The sequence below is a fragment of the Saccostrea cucullata genome, unplaced genomic scaffold (assembly GCF_032062105.1).
Source record: "Saccostrea cucullata isolate Sc308-1 unplaced genomic scaffold, CSIRO_AGI_Scuc_v1 ctg1798, whole genome shotgun sequence".
NCBI classification, from domain to species: Eukaryota; Metazoa; Mollusca; class Bivalvia; order Ostreida; family Ostreidae; genus Saccostrea; species Saccostrea cuccullata.
The window spans coordinates 41,487-55,024 of record NW_026937820.1 but is presented as its reverse complement, the minus strand read 5'-3'; the positions used below and the strand labels follow the sequence as shown (position 1 = coordinate 55,024).

The window sequence follows — 13,538 nt, the reverse complement described above, 5'->3', positions numbered from 1 at the left end:
TTTTTTTCTGAGCAATAGCAAATTAACTATTTCCTATAAACGTCTGTGTTTCGATTATATCTCTCCCGGATAAAATTGTAAAAGCCCATGGAATTCCCTACTCTCTCTGTGACCAGGGGCCATTTAGAAATGCTCGATAACAAGCGTTAAACCACCATCCGCCCCTATGAAGCTCAGCACAGTTAGATCCACTCCTATCGTTGTCCCTGTCTATCGTACTAAAGTCCATCCAAGAAAGATTAGCCTCGGATTCAACTGTATTTAACATAGCGTCACCTAGAATTGAAAAAAAAATAAAAATGTCAAACGTTTTGTTTAGGGAATTGCATACCTCTTTTCACTTAAATACTTTAATATACTCTACTTCATCACCTATAAACATTGGTAATTAAATAATGCTACTATTGAACAATTTAATATACAGCAACACTTGTTTGGTACGAACACGGATATTGCGAATTTACGGATATAGCGAAGTCATCTTGGATCCACACCGATATTAATTAAATGAATTTCTTATACGGTTATAACGAAATACGGATATAGGGAAGTAATTTCATAGATCCCAGCGACTTTGTTATAACCGAGTTTTGCTGTAATAAAAATAATTACGTTTTTGAAAGGTCAGACTCTAAATCACAAAAATATGAAAATAAAATAAAATATAAGAGTTGATAAGAAGAGCTAAGAAATATTCATTAAAAGTAATTAAATATTTTGCCACACATGGTCAACGATTTTGATGATACCATTTTTGCAACTTGACACCAAAAGTATAAATCAATTAAAATTTGGTTGCTTTGTCACGTTTGTGGTATTTTTAAAGCCAAATAAAGTTGGACAAAGTTTTAAATTCCTTTGAATATATAGATACAATTAAAAAAACCCAACATTTCAGCTTTTGATAAATATTTTTATTTATTATATGACTGAATAATTTTCATCTCTCTGACTGGCTGAGATCCAACTATGTTAGAAAAATACTACGTTGTATTGATCTGCACGTGACGTTCCAGTTCAATACAAGGATTTATTTCCTCTACATTGATCTAAAAATAGATTTGGAAATTCCAAATCGATACAGATTATTTTGGAAAGCTGTTTAGATGACTATGATTTTTTTCATGTGAACAAAATATAAGCGAATATATATTTTAGGGTGAGGATGGTAAGAGGGGATGCATTGAACCCCCTCCAACACTTTTACTGAACAATATTTTTTTAAATACTTTTGGCAGTCACTTTTCCCTGATAATACTCCTTCCTTTCACAATCTATCCTATAAAAAAGACATTATATATTTTTTTTAATGGCAACTAAAATTGATAAAAAAAAAATCAAATTGATACGACTGGTAAGGTTTATTCACATTTTAATTCCGTTCTCTCTTGTATTTGGCTACCACTTAATTAAATGCAAACAAGTAATGAGCTGTATCATTTTATCAGTGAATCATATAGTAAAATCATTATTGTTGTTTTTTGGTCGATACAATGATTTAGCCATCTTCGAAGTACAATATTCCCCTCGCCCTTTGGAAAAAATGAATATTGTACTCCTCAGATAGCTAAATCATTGTATTGACCTCAAAAACAGCAATAATTGTATAATATTTATTTCCACTGGAATCATCTATTTTTATCACGTTTAAAGTATAAAGAATAATTTTTTTTTCAACAAACATATGCTTTAACTTTTGAAATATATAACTTTTTAAAAACTGATGAATAAAATTAATTAACTTTGAATATTTGTTCCATGGTTTTAAGTACAAAAAGTGATTACCCGAAAACGTTTATCATGTATTTAAATCGTTCTTAGTGCTTCAAATTTTCAGCTTCTAGAAATAGTCATTGCATCCTGGTTAAATTGCTGTAAACGTTATTTATGGTGTTTTAAACAAATTGAAATATTTTAAAATTAAGGACATGCTGCGCCTCGGTTGACAATGGTTTTCTTGGGGTGAAAATTTTCAATGTTACACTCAACTACATGCAATATTCATATATAAATTCTAAAAGAAACGTTTTGCAACGTTAACGTTATAACATTTACAGCTTTGCAATGTTACTTGTGTCACACTTGTTTGTGACTTTTGAGTAAAATTTTATAGGAAACCCTTTTAACCTGTTTTCTAACTTTCCTGTGAGTTTCTCATTCAATTTATCAAGTACCTAATAATCCTGTGGCAGGTCCCCCAAGAAAGAGCTGATAATTTTCCGCTTCGTCAGAAATGTAGGTACATCTCAGTCAGCGTTTTGCCATCCGTCAGTGTGACGGAAATATGCAACGATGAATCATTGCCCTTTTTTTAATTGATTGATCACGTCATTTTCTGTTTTAAGTATATTTGAAATTGAAAAAAAAGATTTTTATTTTTTGCAAAACGAAATAATTATTTTTTAAAATAAATTGGTTTTAATATATTCATTTTTGATATATTGGGGTGAGATTCAAGCGCTTGTTTAAAGACATAATTACTTTGTTAGAATTGATCGAGCGTTTTAGAAATATATCTTTATTATGTGATATGTATGTTACATGCATTTATATTTGATACATTCCAATTTATCTTTGGCTACAAGTTACTTTCAAATAATCAAAATCTTCAAAATCATATCCACAATCAACAAACTTTTTTTTTTTAATTTTATTGTAAAAGTTATTTGAAGAAAAAAAAAACGACGGGAAGTGAGGCAGCAAGAGATTACTTTTCTATTATAAATGATACAAAACAAAAAAATAATGATCTATCGGATTTTTTTTTACATTTCATCTTAATCAAACGGTAATTGGTAAAACATGGAATTTTTTGCTGTAGATAAATTTTTAGCAAATTTGCGTGTTCACTGCATTCGCAAAAATATTTTTCTTAAAAATAAATTACCAATTAGAAAATGTAAACAAAGCAGTGGTCATTCGCAAAATTCTGAAACGTAAAAATTAATCAACAGCATTTTGACCCAGATTCGCAAAAAAAAATCGACGTAAAAAATTCCAGATTAACATAAAGAAGTATACAATTTATGGTCATTGCAGAGCAACAGAAAAATTTTATTAATGCCTTTCATACATGCATTTCTCAAATCTATAAGTTTTTCATAAATTAAACTTTGTTCAATGGAACTTAAAAACTCTATCTGTGATCTCAATTAAAAATTTTTTAGCATTTACAAAATGTTTCAGAAGGTTTTAATGTTTTTAAACATTTATATTTTCATTTACAGAAAGTACACGCTGAAGACCAATTAATTTTAGTCCGTTTTATAAAAGTATCAAATTTAACATGTTAACCATGCAAATCATGCTAATATATATTTCCGTTTTACCGAATCAAAAGTTTGTTCATTTGATACAATGACCTTGTCATCAAATACAATTTATCATTGAGCCAAATGCTAAACGACTTTTTTTCATTCAAATTGTTAGTCCATTATTTATACACTGAATTGACTACGGATATTTCTGCTATTTACCGATCATGAGAAGGAGCACACGGCGTGTGTGACCGGTCAGCAGGGGACGCTCACTCCGTGTTTGCTCTGCTTCTATTGTTTTACGGACTTTGATGTTGAATATTGTTTGTTATCTTCATATCCTTCATTTCAGACCAAGATTTACTTTTTTAAAATTATGTTTTGATGGAATAGTGCCTTGTAGAAGGTTCCTTATTTATTTCTAAACAGATTGAATATTGATCTCCTTTAAAGTTTGTGAATTTACTTTGGTGAGGGTTAGATCAAGGGCGCATTCTGTTCCTTTGAAATGCATTTTAGTCGGAATTAAGACTTGTTTAAATTGCATTGGGAATCAATTTACACATGGTGGCAGGGAATTAGTAAGTTTATAAAATACTATGCAAATGTTTGATATAAATGCTATTCTTCCAATATACAATTTAATATCATTACATGACATACTATCGAGAACTGATATTAATTCATTATGAAATCCCATGTATTTTTCTGTATCTATTTAAGTGAAATTTCTATAAAACCTTAACATTTGAATTTTATTAAACATACGTATTTTGTGCAAGGTATTGCAACATCCAATTCAAAAACAAAATATCTCATTTTTTATGTAATTTCTTTTTTATTCAAACTGACAATATTGTAATATATAGAAGAACGAATTCACCAAATAAACCAATCGTTTTTACATTAAATTTTTTCGAAATTTGTTTTCAAAAATACATGCATGATAAGTGCTTTTCTTAAAATAATCTTCATTAAAATTCGTAAATTTGGTTAAAGTTAGATTAGAGATATATAAAAGCACAGCCCTAAGTGATATCTTTTATGTACAACCAATTGCTAATTTTCGGACGCTTTATATTCCCCAAGTGCTAATTAACGTCTTTGATGAAAAGTTTAAACAAACAGGGATTAATCTCAAGAATTTAATCAAAAATACATGTTTGCGTAGAGGAAATAAATAAGGGCGTATAGAAATTCAAGAGTTTGGATCAGGTCCCTAGGTGGATTAACCATCCCCTCTTGATTGGTTACTACTGTCATGAGCTCAATGTAATAATTATGTATACATAGATCAAATTTTCCTAGTCAAATGCAGAATAAAAACAAAGACCTTACACTTATATGAAGCAAGTAACCCAAAATACGACCAAGGAGTTAGTTATATTTGCTAACAAGGTAAATATAACGTAAAAGATACGTCCCTATAATGACCAAATGATAAATTAACTAATTACCGTCCACCCTCCGTCCATGGTCTCCATATCACAGTAGGTTTTTACAGACTCAGAGCTAGGTCCAAAGGGACAAATACTGTACACACCCGACTCACTGTAACCATTGCCTTTAGGGGCCTTACAATCTGTAAGCAAAACTGAAAATGACATTTTAAAAAATTATAGGAATTTTTCGTTGTTTTATTATTCATAAGTAAGCAATTTAAAATCCATTTTTTTAAATGTAGGTCTGACATCAAACTCCATTTCCTATATAATTGTCTTCATTTACATATACTTCATATACATGTATTTTCATTTATTTATAAATTTGAAGTAGAAAATCTTTTTCAAAATTTTGATGTGACGAAAATAAAACCCAATAAAAGACTCCAACATTCTTCTTATCGCGAAATTTTCTTAGAAATATCACATTATATTTTGAAATAAAATCTAAAATAAAGTATAAAATAAGGTAACAACGATGTTTACTTTTAAATGACATTAAAATTATAAAAAAAATAGACATTAAAATTATAAAAAATAGATGTAAAAAAAGTTCAGTTAAACATTTCTACATTTTACCTGTACAATTGTCTCCAACATAACCATAAACACAGTTACACTTATAACCTCGTTCACTGGACTGGTCAGCTTCACACAAGCCTCCATTCATACAAACATTGGTGGCACAAACACTAACTAGAATGAAAGATTTGTTTTTAAATCATGCTAAAAGAAAATTATATCTTTTGACATTTACCTTAAAAAAATGCTAAACTAATTATAAACCACATTTAAAGTCAAAAGGTTATTATAATAGTAAATCATGTGTTCCATTCAATTTCGCATTATTTTTCAACGTAGTTACACCCCGTGGAGATCCAGGTTAGAATAAGTTCTCAGTACCCACTTGCTTGTCGTAAAAGGCGACTAAATTGGGCGGTCCTTCGGATGAGACCGTATTAACCTAGGCCCCGTGTCACAGCAGGTGTGGTACGATAAAGATCCCTCCCTGCTCAAAGGCCCTGAGTGCCAAGCATAGGCCTAAATTTGCAGCCCTTCACCGGCAATGGTGACGTCTCCATATCAGTGAAGTATTCTAGAGAATGACGTTAAACAGTATACAATCAATCAATCAATCAATCAACTTAGTTACCTATTTTCTGTGATGTTTTGTTTTATCCCTTGTCCATTCTAAATTTTTTCCCCCTAATTTTATCAAAGATACAAAATTTTCTGTTCATAATTCGACTTCATTTTTATTGAGAAGAAATCTAGGCAAAAAAGAAACAAAAAGACAGACAGCCAAAACATTCACAATTGTTTAAAAAATAACCAAGAACACATTCACACAAGGAATGCCGGACACTGGACTCGTCTGCTTGGAACCACCATTCATACGGTCATGATTTTTAGAAATACAAACTAATAAAATATGTGTTTTAATTGATTTATTGATTGATTGTATACTGTTTAATACACCTCTTGAGAATGTTACACTCATATGGAGCAGTCACCGTAAACCTGTGAAAGGCTTCAGGTTTAGACCTATACTCGGCACTCAGAGTCATTGAGCAGTGAGGTTTTTTAAAATCATTTCCAACGCCTATCTTGAAACGGGACCTACATTTTTAAGGTCATATCAGAAAGACCAGTGACTTTCACTTCTAGTGCCGAGCGCTTGACGAAGGAAAAGTCAATTCCTATGTTTAAGTCTTAGATATGACGCGGCGCTGCGAACAAATAATCGAACCCGGGCCTTCCAATCATGAAGCGAACGCTCTACCAATCGGCTACCGTGACCGGTAAGATGTGTTTTGGAATTAATTAATTTTTACACTTGAGTATTTCCCTTACAACATATAACAAACAAAAATATTACTCAAGGTTATCAGTTTGGGGAATTTAATGTCTGTGCTGACTGACGTTTTTCATACCAATTGTTAGTCCATTATTTATAACCTGAATTGACGACTGATTTTTCCGTTATTTTATGATCATCACAATGAACACAAGGCGGGTGTGAACGGTCAGCAGGGGATGCTCACTCCTCCATGGCACCTGATCCCACCTCAGTCGTTTCGGAAGTCCGTGTTTTCTCTGCTCCTATTTTGTATTGTTTTATGGACTTTGATATTGAATACTGTTCGTTATCTCCTTCTGTAAACTTTTTATTCTATTTTAAAACTTTGGTATTTTTCATTTTGTAATATTCTAATGTCACCAAAGATACATGTTGATACAGGAATTTCCAATATTTCAATTTATTTCATTGTCTGCTATATATATGCATCTATTTAATGATAAAAAAGCCGGGTTTGATTGATGATATACAGAAATTTCAAAATTATCATCGGGTTCTGATTTTCTTTTAAACCTTGGTTCTGAATAGAGAGCAGACTCTTATTTAACTATATAATATATACTTAGTAAAAATACACAGACTCATCTGCCACACAGTCTCCTCCATTCTTATATTGATGGCTGTCACACAAATCGGCTATAGAAGAAAACATAAAAATATTATGTACAATAAACAACATTTGTATGGCATTGTATTGTCATAATATATTAAACTAATGATTTTATCAGGAGTCCCGGGCTCTAATATAGACTCGGTAGGTTGGCATAATAAAAAGAAATGAGCATTTTTTTCACTCATAAGGAGATGTCAGCATTTTCCGATAAAGTCTCCAATTTTATACCTTTACTCGACACCCGGGATCATTGAGCAGTGAATAATCTTTTTCGTGCTACCTCCTACTTGAACAGCTCTCGGTTTTAAGGTCTCATCTAAAGGTCTTGTAACTCTCACTTTTAAGTGCTGCGTTCTTGGCGAGGAAACCGTTGCAAGCTATTTTGATTGACTTAGGTCAATCGCAAACTCGAATTCACAACCTTCCGATCACGAAGCAAGCGCTCTACTGACATTAAATCAAATAAGAAATTAAAAAGACTTACACTCACATATTTCCTTGGTAAAGCCTTCTGGACAAGTACATATGAACTCAGTCCCCGTTGATTCCACGCAAGTCCCTCCATTCAGGCAGGGATTTACGTTACAATTCGTGCATGGAATTATTTGAATATAGATTACTAATTTTTACAATTCATATCTTGTGGGATTTTTTTTTTACTTTTTTAAAAATGAAATTGTTAACTTTGATTTAATTCTCCAAACGCCCAATGTGAGACTGTGAACGAGTTAACACTACAACATATCTTTGCCTCATATAGATCAGAAGTATTAAATTCTTTACAGATTGTACAGCAAGCTTGGAGATATTTTTGATTATGTATTCTTTGCTGATATATATGAGACAGAATGAATCTTCCAAACACTGAAAGGCAATAAAGAGGTTGATATGTTCCCAATATTCCACTAATTTATATGAAAAAAAGACTTTTATAAGTACCAGTAGACTAACATTTGCTGAACTACATTTTAAGAACTATTTTAAACATTTCTTATCACTGTATATCGATATCTGATATTGAGATTTTACTTTTGCCATGGAGATAAATATCTGTTTAAAAGTCAATAATATATGTTGAATCAATCTGAAATTTAACACTAGTACTCTATGGTAAAAATCAATACGATTTTCCCTTATAACAATTATTCACTTTTTATTGATTAAAGCATTCGTCAATTTACCTATGTTCAGAGACCCAAAAGATTGAATTTGGAGGCTTTTTCTAACTATATTGTTCAATATTTATCACAGAACTAATATCTGATACAGTGTTTCATTAAGTTGTGTTGTTAATTGCTTATTAATTACTTAAAATGTGCATAGTTTTATGCACCTGAAGAAGAATAATTTTATTCATCTTTAAAGATCTTTATGACGTCTTCAAAATAGTTAAGTAGGAAAAATTTATCGGCAAATTTTCCAGATTAGGAAACCATAACCTAAACACTTCTTTATTTATCATATATGGATCATAGTCAAACAGAAATCTTTGTCTTGAATATCATTAAAATCCTGGGAATTTTTATGCCTTTTATAAATATTTATGCACATTTTGTCTGATTTTTATATCGACTGGTACTAAATATCTTGATAGAATATACGCAAAATTAATTAAATTGAATTTCCAAGTTTTTTTTTCTTTGTTTAATTTGCTTAGTAAACTTTTAATATCATTGGGTACTTTTGAGAAATGATAACATGGGGTATTTCATGTTGCCGTGATTGTGCTTTTATCAGTTTAAGTAGACTTACAATGCGTATTTTCTCGCTATTCAAGTAAATTTGCTGTTAAACCTGAAGGATACACGATCGAAATGGTCATAACTATCTGGAAATAAATCATATTATTAGTATTATTATCATTATTTTAATCATTATCAAAATTATCATCATCATCATTATTATAATCATTGTTATTATTCTCATTATTAATATCATTATTATTACTCAAATCTTTACGATTTTTTTTGCCCATATTAATTGTCTCTTTAAGTTTTGATAAAAATTGAAAAGAAAAGAGGATATAAATAGAAATGGCTTATATTAAATTTAAAGTTTTACAGTTCAAAACAATCAATAATAATTTATGCAATGGTAATTATAGATGTGGGTTATTCTGAAAGTGTTGAAATTCTGAATTCTGAAAGAATTGAAATTATAAATATTTGAGGTAGGGTTTACTAATAATTCTAATGAAATGAACTTAACACTAAAGTCTGCATTGTTGTGTGTCGTTAGACAGACTGTCATTTGTCATCATCAGGTATATACCGTATAAGTAGAAATTTTAGTGAGGATTTAATTTTGGCATTTTTAGCGAGGGTGCTGAGATCGCTAAAATTGAGTATCGCTAAAAATTAATTGCGTTATATATATATGTTATACCTTCTCTAGTAAACGTTTTAAAATCGCTAAAACTACTTCTCGCTAAAATAAATTATCAGTTTTTAGAGAGAAATCGCTAAATTTGCGTCACGCTAAAATTTCCACTTATACGGTATTCATTGACAAAAAAACTGATGGTTAAGCAAGATAAATTAACATCCAATGATTGGCCGTATATTTTCTGTTTGACAACGTTTTGATTTTGTTTTCGTTGGAATTGTCATCGGTGATTGTAACCCCTCAAAAAAGGTGTTTAATCCACTTGTACTATAGATGCGATAATATATTTCTTTAAACTTACTTTCTATAGAGGAAAACAAATGCGTCATAAAGTTGGAAATCACTATATTTTTTTGTCTCGATCCAGAATTCAAAAGTTTAAAAACGAATCTAAATTTTGTTTTTTTAATTTTAAACAACAGCTGTAAGAATAAATTTTAAGTTTTTTTTCTGAATAGTTAGTATCAAAATAGGATTTATGAATGCCTAATAATCCTTTAATGTACAAATTATATTAAATCGAGAATGCATACTCTACTTTCCTTAGTAGAGCGCTCGCTCCGTGATCGGGAGGTCGTGAGTTCGTATCTCGGCCGCGACTGACCTAGTCGATAAAATGGGTAGCAAATGTTCCTTCGCCATGCGCTCGGCACTTTGAAGTGAAAGTTGCGGGTCCTTCATATGAGACCTTAAAAACCGAGGCCCCAGCTGCAGGCGTTGGCACGATAAAGATCCTTCACTGCTCAATGGCCCTGAGTGCCGAGTAAAGATCAAAATTTGAAGCCCTTCACCGGCATACGGTGACGTCTCCATATGAGTGAAAAATTCTCGAGAGAGACGTTAAACAATATACAATCAATCAATCAATCAATCAATTCAGTGGCATAAGAAAAATAGAACTTCCATGGACGTTGATTAGAGGTGTGGCCGCTTTTTGGAGGCTCTGTTTTAAGTGTATGTCCTCTAGACAAATTAAAAGTGTTAATGAACGTTGTCAGCTGACGTACTGTTCTTGACATTGCTACTGAAATTGGATCATCATAAAGAAAAATGAAGAGTTTTTTGAAATATGAGTGAAAAATGAAGATAAGTTGATGCGAGAGGATACCCAGGCTTTTCTTGAAAAAAAAAATAGAGAAAGGGGCAGAATTTTGTAGAATTAGGTATTTGAATTGGACATTAGGGCGAGACATATCAAACTGGACGTAACGTCGAAGTCTCCACCGGGTTTCACAACTATCCATTTTCAGAAGGTTCGTGTGACCATATTGGTGATTGGAAAGTGGTGAAATTTTCCAATATTTTCCAATATTGTTGCATTGTGACTCTTTATTATAAATATGCCTGTTGTTTGCTTTTTTCAAATCATGATAGAAATTCCACGAGCTTTTGGATAAACCTCGTAAATAACATGTATCAGTAAACATGCATGACAGGTAGAGTTATGAATGGTATCTTTAGACATTTTAATAAAAGCATAAATCTATTATTGTAACGATCACTATTGCACTTGTATATATAATTTGTATTTCCTGCGTCTTGTCCCTATGCCTATTTTACCAATAGTCCTTGCAAGAGAGCTAAGCCGACCAGAAGAATTGAGGCCTGGTCATTCCTGGCAAAGAAACGTAGCTGCAGACACGTTCTTTTAAGCAGCTAGTTTATGTTAATAGCCATTCAAGCTTTATCTTGACACTGGCACGGAGACAGGTACGTGGTAAGTATTTACTTATGATATTATGATATTATTTGCTTTGTATATAGTTTTTTAAGGCAAATTTATTATTGAATACAATTTCGTTCTTATTTCTGAACTTGGCCAGCTCTCACCATTTTACCTGTTGTTCACTCAGGTATGATGGTTTAAGCGAGAGTGTTCGAGTGGCTCTTGTATTATATCGATAACATTTAAAGTTCTTATTTTTAAATGTTCACTATTTTCTTGTACTCAGTTTTGGTACTTTTATGTAACATATTTTGTCCATTTAAATTTTGGTTTAAATGTTTTGGCGGACTTGAATGACCGGAAGTTGAAAGTAAGTCAGTAAAATGGGTAGCAACTGTTCCTTCGCCATGCGCTCGGCACTTTTAAGTGTAAGTTGCGGGTCCTTTGGATGAGAGCTTAAAAACTGAGGCCCCGTGTCAGCGGCAGGCGTTGGCTTGATAAAGATCCTTCACTGCTCAATGGCCCTGAGTGCCGAGTAAAGGTCAAAATTTGAAGCCTTTCAACAGCATACGGTGACGTCTCAATATGAGTGAAAAATTCTCGAGAGGGACGTTAAACAATATATACAATCAATCAATCTAATTTTGGTAATATTTGCTACATCCATATACGATGGCTGTTCATTAGATATTGTCCTCAATGCTCGAAAAAAAAAATCAAGGTTTTCGCGATCGATAATTTGCGATTTCCTTGAAATACTGAATACAGGGAAATTTCGTCTGCGGTTTATTTTCGCCCCAAGCTTTTGTTCTTCTAAAAATCTGGCGAATTTTAACGGGATTAATTTGTAAATTAAAAACAGTATGATTTAAAACACAGAACTGAAATTAGACAAATTTGAAAAAAGTGTTTAGTTGTTTGCAAGTGTGAAAGGGAGAAAAAACACAGGGCAAAATAACCTCAATTTGTACAATGTTTTCCAGATAAATGCAAATATACATTAGCTGTTGCATAAAATGATTGTTACACTGCTTGTTATCTTGAATATATTACATTTTAACAACCGAATATATACGCTGCTGGCAAAGTCCCTGTAACGGTACCTTATTTAATCATTAGAACAAAACTGTTCATTATCTACATATAATTTATATACCATCTAAACGCATTGTTTTCAATCAATTCTATTCATTTAAAATAATTGTTCTCTCAAAATGATGTTTAAATTTTAAGACAACTTTTTTTTATTTTTGAATGACAACTTTTTTTTTATTTTTGAATGATTTAATTAGATTAAAATTGATTAATACATATATATTTACTATTTCAAGACCTTAAATTTCTAGAATAAGATCTGGAAGAAAACCTTCTTATATTAACTGTAAAATGTATTGTTGGTTTGAACATATTTTATTGTAATTTCTAATTACAAAGGGATTGGGCACAAGTTCTAAAAACTTATGGCGTCCTATCCCTCTAGTTTGTTCTCGACTCGTTAATAGAAATATGGAAAGGGAAGGGAATGAAATGAAATCCTCTATGACATGTGATACAAGCTCTGATACTTTGATCCTTGTTTTCTGGTCCTAATTTGTTTTAATGTATGGACTTTTTGGCTTGGATACTGTTCGTTTATTTCCTTATTTGTTGTATAAAAATGTCGTTGTATTTTAAAAACAAATGGACATAATACAACTACTTATACACAAAGCAATCATTGTAGATCTATACTCAGATGATTTTTGTGATAATATTGTTATGTTTATCAAGTATTTTTATTAAAGATATGCTGTAATCTTTTCTCATCAATGTTCTGAGTACAATTTCAAAACAACAACAACTATTGCAACATAAAGTGAGAAAGGAGAGAGTCAATTATGGCTGGTACCTGTTTGAATATATCAAAAGAAACCTACAATCAGATACATAATATTCAGTTTTATTTGTTTCAATGTACATGTACATGTATGATACAATTCAAGATAAAAATAAATTGCACCGGTAGAGTACATGATATTGGTATTTGAAACTATATGATGTGTCTAAAGTAGTGGCAATATCATTTACAACTAAATAACCTAACGCAAATTATTGAAGTTTTGACACCTTCCATTTGTGTTTTTAAACATGAAATATATAGGATAACGAACAGTAACAATACAAAATAGGAGCAGATCAAACACAGACCTCCAAACCATCAAAGGTGGGATTGGGTGCTATGGAGTGATGTACATCCCTTGCCGACAGGTCAAACCTGGGTTGATAATTGACTAAAAATTACGAAAATATGACTTAAAAACGAAATGCTGATACT

The 13,538-nt window shown here is 31.4% G+C and overlaps 1 protein-coding gene across 1 annotated transcript; it reads right to left on the bottom strand.

The window, feature by feature from the left end:
• Positions 1-97: 97 nt before the first annotated feature.
• On the bottom strand, positions 98-7,738 carry LOC134248936 (uncharacterized). Its single transcript, XM_062731321.1, has 4 exons — positions 7,658-7,738; positions 7,142-7,196; positions 5,279-5,395; positions 98-276 (listed from the first exon to the last, which is right to left on the bottom strand). Exons 1-4 carry the CDS (start codon positions 7,736-7,738, stop codon positions 98-100), a joined length of 432 nt encoding a protein of 143 aa, XP_062587305.1.
• Positions 7,739-13,538: the final 5,800 nt, after the last annotated feature.